The 14,588-nt window shown below is 47.1% G+C and overlaps 1 protein-coding gene across 1 annotated transcript; it reads right to left on the reverse strand.

Annotated features, from left to right (window-relative positions):
* Positions 1–321: 321 nt before the first annotated feature.
* LOC139829783 (cytochrome P450 709B1-like) lies at positions 322–2,506 on the reverse strand. The gene is made up of 3 exons (XM_051358233.2): positions 1,869–2,506; positions 1,481–1,725; positions 322–1,337 (listed from the first exon to the last, which is right to left on the reverse strand). Exons 1-3 carry the CDS (start codon positions 2,436–2,438, stop codon positions 545–547), a joined length of 1,608 nt encoding a protein of 535 aa, XP_051214193.1. The 5' UTR covers positions 2,439–2,506; the 3' UTR covers positions 322–544.
* Positions 2,507–14,588: the final 12,082 nt, after the last annotated feature.

Genomic DNA, 14,588 nt, shown 5'->3' on the forward strand with positions numbered 1-14,588 from the left:
CTCTACCACGGCTACAGTCAGCCAAGAGCGTGGAGCTTAGCCGGGGTATCCTTTTTGAGTATATGGTAATAGTAGGAGATTAGGGTTTTTTTGCTACTTTCTCCGATCCATAATAATTATCACAAATATAGATGTATCTAGACACATTTTAGTTGTAGATACATCCATATTAGCGACAAGTAATATGAATTAGAGGGATTATTAAAATCCTAGGGCTTGTCCAAAGCAATTGGTTCTAACAAACTCCTTCTCTATTTATGAAAATGGTTTTTTTTGCCTTGTGATTAGAAAAAAATACAATCTAATCAGTTGAGGTCAGGATTCAGAAATCTAGTGCCATGTACATTTCAGAATCTTATTTTATTTCTAAACTGAGTCAGCAGGCATCATGCGGGCTGCTACACATTATTATTATTTCAGTTACAAGCGAATACATACATTTTGCGCTGGCAAATTAACACACATATGTGGTGTACACTATAAGTTACGCCCTAGAGAATTAAGACATAGTGTTACTCAACACTAGTACACTATATGCATATCTCTACACCGCCAGGCTCTTTAGGATCATGGGAAGGCCAAACTTGGGGCGCAGCGTGATCACGTCCATGGGGGCATGGACGTACTTAGGGGACAGGGAGAAGGAGAACCTCTGAAGAATCACGGCCTTGGCTTCGATCATCGCGAAGTTCTGCCCGATGCATGACCTCGGCCCACTGGAGAAAGACAACAATGCGTTGGGGTGCTTTGCAGCCATGGTGACACCTTTCTCGAACCTCAAGGGCTTGAATTCATTGGCGTCCTCGCCCCAGACCTCCTTATCACGATGTATCGTCGCGATGGGGATTGCCAGGGCCGTGCCCCCGGGCACTCTGATGCCACCAACCTCGAGATCCGAACCCGCCCTCCTCTGAATGGCCGATACAGGGGCGTATAGCCTGAGAGTCTCCAGCAGGAACATGTTGACGAGCTTCAGTTTGTTGAGCATGTCGCCGGTTGGGACGTCGTTGCCGCACTCCGTGAGCACCTCCTCTCTGAGTTTCTCCTGCCACTCCGGGTGCGTGCTCAGCAGGAACATGGTCCAGGTCAGCAGGTGCGAGCTGGTGTCGTGCCCGGCGAAGAAGAAGGTCTTGCACTCGTCGATGATCTCGTCCATGCTAAGAAGCGGGTTCTCCCCGTGCTCCGGCGCGCACGCCTCCAGCATAAGCCCGAGCAGGTCGTGTCCGTACCCCATGGTGTCTTTGGCGGCCAGCCGGCTCTTGATGATGTTCATGAGCATTGTCCTCACCTCCCTGTCGAGCTTCGATATCTGAAGGTTCTTTTTGGTTGGAAGGTACCTGATCAATAATTTCGTGAATACACACCCGGTTAATTTTCTGCTATGTGAAACTGTTTGTGTATTTTGTGGCCATTTGAACTTTTTTTCTTTGACGTGGTGTCCACTTGAACTGAAAAAGGAGAAAAGGTAGTTGTAGTTTACCTAAATCCTGGAATTTGGACGTTGAATACAGTGGAGAAGGCAAGAAACTGAAGCTCCCTCTGGGCTAGGAAGACCTTCTTCCCCTCCGTATAGCTGCTCCCGAACGCCGTGTGTGAGATGACATCCGCGGTTAGCTCCTCAAACTGGCTGCTCAGCTCAATCTCCACGTCGCCGCCCTTGTCCAGCTTTGCCTTCCACTCCGACATCATGGACCCGGCGACGTCGGACATGGTCACCGTCATCATCTGTGTCGCCAATCACAGTTGTCAAGGCACAAAACATCAGCCAAAGCGAGAACCCTGTATAATTGTGTAGTTAAGAAATGCAAAACAAACACGTTGGCGTGCTGCTCTAGCTAGTAGACACGCGTCAGGTAGTACATATATACCTTGAGCTTGTCCATGTTGAATGCGGGGTGGACGACCTTTTGGTGGCGCTTCCAGTCATCGCCGTCGGTGAGCACGAGCCCCTTGCCGAGGAGGCGGGCGATGTGCGGGTTGCTGAAGTTCTTGGGGTAGAGCCCGTTGCGGTCGAAGAGCACCTGCTTCACCACGTTCACGTCGGCGATGCACAGCGTCGGCCTCGCGCCGAACCAGAACAGGAACGTACGTCCTGCGGAGCAAGGAACCATTAACGTCACAACAGGAGCACGATAGATGGAAATTTGCGATGGTAGAATTGCAGGTTCAGTAAATTTTCGGAAGTGCGGCTGCACCATGGGCACGAAGTCGTGGGAGCCGACGTCCAGCGCGTCGCCGGCGGTCTCGGCGCGGAGCTGCTTGATCTCGGCGAGGTTACCGGCGATGAACCTGTAGCCCGGCCCGCCGATGCCCTGCGCGCGGAGCTGCCTGGTGATGGCGCGCGGCCTCCACACGAGGTACACCAGCGCGTTTAACGCCCACGAGGCCAGCACCGCCGCCACGGCCGCCACCACCGTCCAGACGAGACCCATGGTCATGGAGGTCGCCGAGACGCTTGTGACTCGAGAACCGGAAATGTATGTGATTGTTGTGAGACTTGGGATGATCGATGAGGGTGATATTTATACGGTTGTGTGGCTGCGCTTTGACCATTGGTCGTTGTGTTGCTGGCCACGCGCGACAACAGATGCGGTGCTCCGGGCGGTGCGAGTGAGATCAGCAGTGATGGGCGCGAGCTCAATTCCGGCACGACGCGCATCTGCTCCTGGGAACGTGGGACTGGACGTCGACATCGACGCACGAGCGCTTCTAGAGAAGCTTGCAAGCAGCCAGGCGACCATATTGCATTCGCTTTTTTGCTTTTGCTGGTAGCCGCTGGAGTATATGAAGAATTCAAACAGTGTACTACTAGTACTCCTATAAAACTTTAATTTCTCGGCTTCTAGAGTAAACAAAAGACTAGGAAGGCTGGCTGATTGAACAACACGCGGCAGTGTGGTGTTCTCTGGCACTAGGCGGTAGACTATGGCGTTGGGGCGTCGCCTCTCCGTGTGTTGTGCTGTGTCGAGCATCTTGTATTTTGTTTCGTGATGCACTTTGTCTTTCGTTCGTACGGGCACTTTGTCTTTCGTTCGTACGGTCAGGTGGAGCTTCCTCCATCTTAACTTGTTTGTTTTCGTGTGTGGTGTTGTTTGAATGCTGTCATTGGGGTTTTATTAATTTAAAGCCGAGCACTGCTCGAGCCTTATGTTTAACGATACACGGCGCTCACATTGTTAATCTTGTAGAAGAAGTATCTTGTGGCTAGAGCAAAATAAGGATTGTTGCACTACATAAAAAAATGGGTGTCTCAGTCGACTGAGATTTAACTTATGTCTCAGTCGAATTACATTAATGCATTTCAATGCGGATCTAAATAAAGTGTAAACAGCAACGAACACGAATCTTTAAATAGAAACAAAATTTGATGGTGGAGCACGTGACTGAGATATAACCTACATCTCAGCTAGCTGAAACTTAGCAATTTCGCATAAAAAATGCTAGACGCGACAGTTAAAATCTACGCTGACGGCAATTTACTGGGACCGTCATTGTAGGTCCTCGAAAAGACAAGATCACAACTTAGCCGTATTTCGGCATAGTGGTAAAAGGCAGCTAATAGTAGCCTCGGTTGTTTGCCTTAGTGCAGCCTGGGCTTTCAAGATATGCTTGATGCCTTCAATGCTTAATTATAATGGTAAAACGAGTTGTTAGCATAAAACCACCATATTTTTTGCTAAATTTCTGTTTTGGTACCACTTTACATTTCGGGAGCAAAAAACTACCACATTTTGCTAAGGTTTTCGCAAAAAACACTAAACTAGTTGTAAACACGAATTGACAGATATGTTACAAAGGTTGTAATATTTGAGCTTTTTTGAAAATTCCTCTTCACCTTCCCCATCCCGTATCTCTAAAGAAACAAACACCACCAACCGGTACCTCCCTAAAAAAACACCACCACCGGTACCCATCGCCGTCGCACTCCGGCGAGGCACTTTGCCCGCCGGCCGCGCCTGGCCCCCACCCCCGCCACCATGCCTCCCATGGTCGCTGCCGTCGGCGGCCAGTTGGTCTGCCAGGCCCGCCGCGTGTGGCGGCATTGGCGGACACAGGACCTCCGGTGACCCTCCCAAGCGGCGGCGCACGACGGCCTCTAGCCACGACAGCGCTTGGCGACCTCCAGCCTCATTGGAGTGCGGCCGCCTCCAGTCTCAACGGCGGCATCCACTCGGCCATGGCGAGGCAGCGGGGAGGAGGGCTGTGAGCGGAGGAGGTCCGGTGTGTAACAAAAACTAGGGAATCGTATGTGGAGAAGCCTACCCCGATGTGCCTCATCGGGTAGGGGTCTTGATATATAACACCCTCCCTCAATCTCAACTAGGGAAAGATTGAGATTGCGCTTACAATGATCATACAAAGGTAAAGGAAGAAGTTTAGTAAAAATATCCGCAACTTGATCCTTCGATGAAATGAACCGAATCTGTAGCTGCTTCCGAGACACGCGCTCACGGACAAAGTGAAAATCAACTTCAATATGCTTTGTCCTTGCATGAAAAACTGGATTAGATGACATATAGGTAGCACCAATATTGTCACACCAGAGTATCGGAGGATGAACTTGAGCAACACCAAGCTCCTTTAGTAATGAATGTACCCAAATAAGCTCAGCTATGGCATTACCAAGAGCCTTGTATTCTGACTCTATACTAGACCGAGAGACAGTAGAATGCTTGCGAGCACTCCAGGCGATCAAATTAACTCCATATAAGATAGCATACCCTCCCGTGGATTGCCTGTCATCCACATTGCCAACCCAATCTGCATCTGAGAAGGCTGAAAGCAGTGTAGAGGAGGATGACCGAAACAACAATCCAGTATCAACTGTGTAACGAACATAGCGGAGAATACGCTTAACAGCTGACCAACGTGGTGTACGAGGCCCATGAAGATATTGACACACCTTGTTCACCACAAAAGACAAATCAAATCGTGTCATAGTCAGGTACTCGAGGCCACAAACAAGACTGCGGTACTGAGTAGCCTCCTCAGGAGAGAGCAAATCACCATCAGTACTGCAAAGGCGCTCAGAAGATGCCATGGGTGTAGTCACAGGAGTGCACTTCAACATACCGGCACGAACAAGAAGCTCAAGTGCATACTTACGCTGTCGAAGAAGAAGACTGCCAGATGAGGGCGAGGACACCTAAATCCCCAGAAAATAATGCAGGACTCCAAGATCCTTGACAGAGAACTCAGAGCGAAGCTGATTGATCAACTTAGGAATAGCAACAGCTGTAGAACTGAGAACGATGATATCATCAACATAAATCAGCAGATAGACTGTAATACCAGGACACCGAAGAACAAACAATGACGTATCAGTCACAGACGGAGAGAATCCCAATGACCCAAGAACATAGCTGAGACGAGCATGCCATGCACGAGGAGCTTGTTTCAGTCCATATAATGATCTGATGAGCTTGCACTAATGAGCAGGTTTGTCAGGATCAACAAAACCAGGCAGTTGGCGCATATATACCTCTTCATCCAAATAACCATTGAGAAAGGCGTTCTAAATATCAAGCTGACGAAGATGCCATTTGTGAGAGAGAGCCATGGCTAGCAATAGGCGAATAGTAGCGGGCTTCACGACAAGACTAAAATTTTCATCATAATCTAGGCCATAACACTGCTTGTACCCCTTTGCAACAAGACATGCCTTGTACCTCTCAATAGAACCATCTGCATGAAGTTTCACCTTGAACACCCATCGAGAGTCAATTAAATTCACACCAGAAATAGGAGGAACTAAGTGCCAAGTCTGATTAGCCTGAAGGGCAGAGAAACCAGTCTCCATAGCAGCACGCCAGTGAGAAGTGCGAAGAGCTTCTTTGTAATCACGGGGCTCATGAGTATGCTTTAGTGCCGCATGAGCTGCAAGCACACAAGTCCATGCAACTGTTCCATCAGTGCGCTTTTTAGGATAATGGATACTGTGACGCCGACGTGTCATAGGTCCAGTCGGTGGAGGAGGAGTCGATGATGTGACCACATGCGTTGTTGTATTTGCTGGTGTAGAGACAGAAATTGCACCTGTAACAGCAGAAGAATCAGCAGCGTCATGCACAGGCAAAACAACAGTTTGCGTTGCAGAAGATCCACACCCAGACAAAAAGCAGCTGCTGCAGGAGAAGCTTCCTCGTCAGGCGCGTGCTCAGCAGTGTCAGGCGGGGCATCTGCGTCAGGCGCAGCAGACGCATGGCGTGCACGTGCATGCGGCTGCTCAGGCAGCACGGGCAGCGCAGACAGACACGCCACGCCAGGGACTGGCGCTAACGGGACGGGGCAAGGGCCCGGCGCTGGCGCTGTCGGCTGCAGCACGGAGGGAAGTGTCTCCTGGCGTTGATGGGACGGGGCGGGAGCCTGAGGTGTAGCTAGGCTCTGCTGGCCTGCAGCCCGAGGCGGAGCCAAGTCCAGTAGGAAAAACTGTTGTGCATGGCTGCACGCAGCCCGGTGCAACGCCATGCAAGCCAGGATCAATGTGAGTACTTGGTGCTGGAGTGAAAACGTCAAGGCGACTCCCGCGTCCGATACCTGCACCATGGTGAGCAAGCAAAGGTAAGGCATGTGCAACATCCATAAAGTGGTTAGCTGAAAGTAAAGATGACTCCGAAACAGGTGGTAGATCATGAGAGTTAAGCATGTTCACAAAGGGAAAGGGAAAAACGTTCTCATCAAAAACAACATCTCTAGATATGTAGACACGGTTAGACGGAACATGGAGACATTTGTATCCCTTGTGAAGGGAACTATAGCCCAGGAACACACACTTCTTCGAACGAAAATCAAGCTTATGATTATTATAGGGTCGAAGGTGTGGCCAGCAAGCACACCCAAACACCTTAAAAAGGTATAGTCAGGTGTTTCATTAAGAAGTTTCTGAAGAGGTGTTTTCATCGCAATGGTGCGACTCGGAAACCTGTTGATAAGAAAACAAGCAGTAGCGAAAGCATCATTTCAATAACACAAAGGAACAGATGCATGTGCTAATAAAGTAAGACTGGTTTCAACTATGTGACGGTGCTTACTCTCAATAGTGCCGTTTTGTTGGTGTGTATGAGGACAAGACACACAATGTGAGACACCCAAGTTGTGGAACAAAGGATGGAGTTTTTCATACTCCCTACCCCAATCAGTTTGTACATGAATAATCTTGCAATTTAGGAGACGTTCAACATGTTTTGGAACTGGATAAACACATCCTAGATGAAAGAGCAAAGTCTAAACCCCGGATTTTGTGTGTTCGATGACAACACTTGAGTAATCTCACTGTGTGCCTTGAGTATCATTGTTAGATTTGCAAGTGCACGGTGACCTCGCTGGACACGTCAAGATCGGAAGACTGAAGCGTAGTTATAGGTTTTCTGGTTTTGTGTGTGTATCGCGAGGTGACATGGCTGGAGAGAAAAAGGGGAGAAAACTAGTTTTAGCCAGGCCGGTACTACCGGTACCTGTAGCGGTAGTACCGCTACCCCTATAGGAACCGCCCATGGTACCGCTCTGAGTTCTGTGCTGATATTGACCCAGAATACGAGTTGCGGTACCTCTGCAGTACCTGGAGCAGTAGTACCGCTCACGAGCGGTAGTACTGCCCACGGTACCACCCAGGTACTGTAACTAGTTATGGCAGTACCGCTCTGGTACCGCTTCGAGTCCAGTAAGGTTTGGACCCTGTTGCGGTACCTCGAGCGGTACCGCGAGCGGTAATACCGCTATGCGTCCACGTGGATCAGATCTGGGGATTTCGAACTCAGAGCGGTAGTACCGCTTCCCAAAAGCGGTAGTACCGCTTAGGCGAAAACTGGACATAACGGTTGGATTTGGAGGAGCCTATTTAAGGGCCCCTTCTTCCCCAAATCGTTTTCATCTCTCCTCTCTCTCTCTCCTCCATTGTTGCTGAGCCAAAACCTTGAGGATCTCCCCAACCATCCAACCAATCTTGCCCAAACTTTGAGGAGTGGTGGAGGAGACCCCGATCTATAGTTCTACCAAGAGAGATTTCACCAATACTAGCTATTCCTTAGTGGATCTTGGTGGTAGGGTTCCTATGGTGGGACATTAGATAAAGTGCAGCTATGAGGCTAGCTTGGTGATGTACTAGCTTCATAGAGTGTTGGGAGCATCCTTGTGTGTGGAGCTCGCCCCAACCTTGTGAAGGAATCACCGCCTCGACCGGTGCCTTAGTGGAGAAGGGGGAGCACCTTCGTGGAGCTCTCTCGAGGAAGAAGTTGAGGCCATCCTTCGTGGTGTGGCCGTCTAGTCTCTTGTGTGAGACTAGCACCTCCTCAACGCAGACGTACTTCCTATTGTGGAAGGAACTGCGGGAAACAAACCTCGCCTCGTCTCCGCGCCCTCCGGTTGTCTCGCTCCTTACTCTTACTATCTTGTTGATTCCTTTGCTTGTTGCACTTGTCCTAGAATCAATGTAGGTTAACCGCTATCGCTAAAGCTATCACCTTTACCTTCCGTTGCACTAAAAATTGACAAAGGCTAAAACTTGTCGTAGCGCCATTCACCCCCCCTCTTGTTCGCTACGATCCATTCAAGTGGTATCAGAGCAAGGTTTTCTTGATCGGGCTTTACCGCCTAAGAAATGGCCGAACAAGAGACGGATGGGAATGGGTCACCTTCCCTTGTGCCACCTGCTCCCTCATCTCCCATCGATACCACAACGGCTACGTTGGATGACCTCAAGAAATTGGAGTCATCCATCGTTAACCAAATGAAGGCGATGATGATGATGGAGTTGGTTGCACAAAAACCGAACCCATCGTTGATCCTAAAGCAAGTGCCGAGGATCCCCCACCAAAATCTAAAGATGGAGCCAAAGAGGGCTCTTGCAATGAAGGAGGAGTGGCTACCAAGCCAAAGAGGAAGAGGAATAAGAGGACCAAGAAGAAGAAGAACAAGGAGAACATGGAGATCAACCTTGAGGAGAGCGATGCTAGCTCAAGAAGGGATGTAGTACCCAACTCCGCCTCGAAGGGTTTCGCCGACTCTAACAACCCTTCTCATGTTCTTTTTGTTGATTACTATGGACATATTCATGCTCGCTTTATTGGTCCTCAAAAGGACAATGTTGATTGGACTATTTGGGTTCCCAAACCCCTTGTTACTAACATGCTAGGACCCATTGAAAAATGGGTACCTAAATCCAAGACTTGATTCCTTGTAGGACTATGCTTCCGGTGGCGCTAAGTGGGTGGTTGATAGTGGAGCCACAAGTCATATGACCGGAAGCAAGAATATTGTTGTCGACCTCGAGCCTTCTCACTCTACCGTATCATATGGCGACAACACGTGCTCTAAGGTATTGGGTCTTGGCAAGGTGGTGGTAACACCCGACATCTCACTTGTGAATGTCCTCCTTGTCGAGACCTTTGGTTAGAATTTACTCTCCGTTCATCAAATTGCTCGTATGGGTCTATGTACTTTCTTTGATGAACATATGGTGGTCCTATTGTGGAGCAAGACACTCAATGTAGCTTTTGTTGGATATGTAGAGAACGGATTGTATGTTGTTGATTTCTCCGGAAAGACAACATCTTCCGCTCTTTGCCTATTCGCCAAAGGTGACAAGGGTTGGTTATGGCATCGCCGACTAGCCCATGTCAACATGAGGACTTTGCAAAGTCTCCACAAGGGTGGCCACATTCTCGGACTAAAAGAAGATTTTTTTTTTTTAAAGATCGTGTTTGTAGGGCTTGCGTACAAGGAAAAATGCATGGAGCTCCTCACAAGGCCAAAACTATCATCTCTACCACAAGATGCTTGGAGCTCCTACATGTTGATCTCTCCGGTCCACCGTCTCATGAAAGTCTTGGAGGAAAGAAGTATTGCCTCGTCATTGTTGATGACTATTCACGCTATTGTTGGGTATTCTTCTTCAAGTACAAGAGTGAGACTCAACGGACCATTATGGAGTTTGCCAACCAAGTTCAACGCAAGTACGACAACAAGATCCTAGCAATAAGGAGCAACAATGGAATGGAGTTCAAGAACTACACCTTGGATGACTTCCTCGGCGAAGAAGGAATCCAACATCAATACTCCACGCCATATACTCCCCAACAAAATGGGGTCGCCGAAAGGAAGAATCGAACCTTGATCGAAGCCGCTCGAACCATGATGATGGAATACAAGTCTAACTACAATTTTTGGGCGGAAGCTATCTCTACCGCATGCCACGCTACTAATCGTCTCTACTTTCGCAAAGGTCTTGAGAAGATACCATATGAGATCCTCACCGGCAACAAGCCAAATGTGTCATACTTCAAGGTTTTCGGATGCAAATGCTATGTGCTTGTCAAAGACACATGCCTATGTAAGTTTTATTCAAGAGCTCAAGAAGGAATTTTCGTTGGCTATGCTACGGATTCTCACGCCTATAGAGTCTTCAACAAGTCAAGTGGGCGAGTTGTAGAATCTTGTGATGTGACATTCGACGAAGATGATAGATCTTTGGAGGAGTGAAGTGCTTCTTGTGAGAAAGGAGATGTAATTCCCCCGGATACCATAGGAAGGATGGGTGTTGGCATTCGCCGACCTCAAGAGCTACCTTCTATGAGTACCGGGGAAGGACCAAGTTCCACCCAAGTGGAGCCATCTACACCACAAGGACAAGCTTCTTCCGTTGATCTTACAAATGCAAGTCAACCTCTACAACAACCTCAAGTTCAACCTCAACAACTACAACAACAATCAAGTCCAAGTTCACCTCAACAAGCTCAAGTACAACATTCACCGCAAGCTCATCTACCACAACAACCAACATCAAGTGACCATGGCCAAGCTTCAAGTTCTTCTCCGAGTGGTTCGGGGATAATCTTTATGGACAATACTATTCCTAGTACCCCCGAGCCATCCGGCTCTCATGATGATGATGCCTCTTTAAACAACAATGGAGGTCAAGGCGAGGACCTAAACCGTGATGAAGGCCAAGAGGACTCACAAGAATCTTCTCCTTTGGCCGACACTCGTCGTGAAGACCCTACTACAAGACACTTGCGTCTCAAGTCTCATTCCTTGCGTAATATCATTGGTGATCTAAAGAGCAAAGTAACCACCCGGAGGCAACTAGCAAACTTTTGTGAGCACCACGCCTTTGTCTCTATGGCGGAACCACTCAAAGTTAATGAAGCTCTTGAAGATCCCGATTGGTTGAATGCAATGCAAGAGGAACTCAACAACTTCAAGAGGAATGATGTGTGGACACTCATGAAGCGACCCGATCATTGCCGCAATGTTATCGGCACCAAATGGGTTTTCAAGAACAAGCAAGATGAAAGTGGCATGGTCATCGGCAACAAAGCAAGATTGGTGGCATGATGTCTACGCCCCCTCCCTTTCCTGTAGACAGTGTTGGGCCTCCAAGAGCAGAGGTTTGTAGAACAGTAGCAAGTTTTCCCTTAAGTGGATCACCCAAGGTTTATCGAACTCAGGGAGGAAGAGGTCAAAGATATCCCTCTCATGCAACCCTGCAACCACAAAGCAAGAAGTCTCTTGTGTCCCCAACACACCTAATAGGTGCACAAGTTCGGCGAAGAGATAGTGAAATACAGGTGGTATGAATATATATGAGCAGTGGCAACGGCACCAGAAAAGTGCTTTGCCCAGGACAGTAAACAAGCAGTAGTAACGCAGCAGTAGTAACGCAGTAAAACAGTAAACAAGCAGCGATAGCAGTATTTAGGAAACAAAGCCTACGGATCATACTTTCACTAGTGGACACTCTCAACAATGATCACATAATAGGACTACTCTACACTCTTTTGTTGGATGATGAACACCGCTAACTATGTAGGATTACACGAACCCTCAATGCCGGAGTTAACAAGCTCCACAATATTCAATGTTCATATTTAAATAACCTTAGAGTGTAAGATAGATCAACACAATTACACCAAGAACTAACATAGCATGCACACTGTCACCATCATACCATGAAGGAGGCATAGATCACATCAATACTATCATAGCAATAGTTAACTTCATAATCTACAAGAGATTACAATCATAGCCTACGCCAAGTACTAACACGGATGCACACACTGTCACCATTACACCGTGCAGGAGGAATAAAACTACTTTAATAACATCACTAGAGTAGCACATAGAATAGTAGTGATACAAAACTCATATGAATCTCAATCATGTAAAGCAGCTCATGAGATTATTGTATTGAGGTACATGGGAGAGAGATTAACCACATAGCTACAGCGGAGCCCTCAGCCTCGGGGGTCGATTACTCCCTCCTCATCATGGAGGCAGCGATGGCGGTGAAGATGGCGGTGAAGACGGCGGTGGAGATGGCTCCGGGGGCAATTCCCCGTCCCGGCAGGGTGCCGGAACAGAGAGTTCTGTCCCCCGAATTGGAGTTTCGCGACGGTGGCGGCGCCCCTGGAGTCTTTATGGAGTTTCGTCAATTGGTACTGCGTTTTTAGGTCGAAAGGGGTTATATAGGCGAAGAGGCGGCGCAGGAGGGCTGACAGGGTGGCCTCACCCTAGGCCGGCGCGGCCGTGGTCCGGCCCGCGCCGCCTTATGGTGTGGTGGCCCCCTGGCCCCTCTCCGACTCTTCTTCGGTGTTCTGGAGCCTTCCGGGAAAAATAGGAGGTTTGGCGTTGATTTCGTCCAATTCCGAGAATATTGCCCGAACAGCCTTTCTGGAACCAAAAACAGCAGAAAACAGCAACTGGCACTTCGGCATCTTGTTAATAGGTTAGTTCCAGAAAATGCACGAATATGACATAAAGTGTGCATAAAACATGTAGATATCATCAATAATGTGGCATGGAACATAAGAAATTATCGATACGTCGGAGACGTATCAGCATCCCCAAGCTTAGTTCCTGCTCGTCCCGAGCAGGTAAACGATAAACACAGATAATTTCTGGAGTGACATGCCATCATAACCTTGATCATACTATTTGTAAAGCATATGTAGTGAATGCAGCGATCAAAACAATGTATATGACATGAGTAAACAAGTGAATCATATAGCAAAGACTTTTCATGAATAGTACTTAAAGACAAGCATCAATAAGTCTTGCATAAGAGTTAACTCATAAAGCAATAAATTCTTAGTAAAGGTATTGAAGCAACACAATGGAAGATTAAGTTTCAGCGGTTGCTTTCAACTTGTAACATGTATATCTCATGGATATTGTCAACATAGAGTAATAGAATAAGTACAATATGCAAGTATGTAGGAATCAATGCACAGTTAATATAAGTGTTTGCTTCTAAGATAGAGAGAAATGGGTAAACTGACTCAACATAAAAGTGAAAGAATGGCCCTTCGCAGAGGGAAGCATTGATTGCTATATTTGTGCTAGAGCTTTGGTTTTGAAAGCAAGAAACAACTTTGTCAACGGTAGTAATAAAGCATATGTATCATGTAAATTATATCCTACAAGTTGCAAGCCTCATGCATAGTATACTAATAGTGCCCGCACCTTGTCCTAATTAGCTTGGACTACCGGATCGTCGCAATGCACATGTTTTAACCAAGTGTCACAATGGGGTACCTCTATGCCGCCTGTACAAAGGTCTAAGGAGAAAGCTCGCATTGGATTTCTCGCTATTGATTATTCTCAACTTAGACATCCATACCGGGACAACATAGACAACAGATAATGGACTCCTCTTTTATGCATAAGCATGTAGCAACAATTATTTTTCTCATACGAGATTGAGGATATATGTCCAAAACTGAAACTTCCACCATGGATCATGGCTTTAGTTAGCGGCCCAATGTTCTTCTCTAACAATATGCATGCTCCAACCATAAGGTGGTAGATCGCTCTTACTTCAGACAGGACGAACATGCATAGCAACTCATATGAAATTCAACAAAGAGTAGTTGATGGCGTCCCCAGGAACATGGTTATCGCACTACGAGCAACTTAATAAGAGATAAAGTGCATAAGTACATATTCAATACCACAATAGTTTTTAGGCTATCTGTCCCATGAGCTATATATTGTAAAGGTGAAGAATGGAAATTTAAAGGTAGCACTCAAGCAATTTACTTTGGAATGGCGGAGAAATACCATGTAGTAGGTAGGTATGGTGGACACAAATGGCATAGTGGTTGGCTCAAGTATTTTGGATGCATGAGAAGTATTCCCTCTCGATACAAGGTTTAGGCTAGCAAGGCTATTTGAAACAAACACAAGGATGAAGCGGTGCAGCAAAACTCACATAAAAGACATATTGAAAACATTATAAGACTCTACACCGTCTTCCTTGTTGTTCAAACTCAATACTAGAAATTATCTAGACTTTAGAGAAACCAAATATGCAAACCAAATTTTAGCAAACTCTATGTATTTCTTCATTAATGGGTGCAAAGCATATGATGCAAGAGCTTAAACATGAGCACAACAATTGCCAAGTATCTCATTTATCCAAGACATTATAGCAATTACTACATGTATCATTTTCCAATTCCAACCATATAACAATTTAACGAAGCAGTTTCAACCTTCGCCATGAAAATTAAAAGCTAAGAACACATGTGTTCATATGAACCAGCGGAGTGTGTCTCTCTCCCACACAAGCATTTATTCAAACAAAAACAAAA

The sequence above is a fragment of the Lolium perenne genome, chromosome 2 (genome assembly GCF_019359855.2).
Source record: "Lolium perenne isolate Kyuss_39 chromosome 2, Kyuss_2.0, whole genome shotgun sequence".
Taxonomy (NCBI): Eukaryota; Viridiplantae; Streptophyta; class Magnoliopsida; order Poales; family Poaceae; genus Lolium; species Lolium perenne.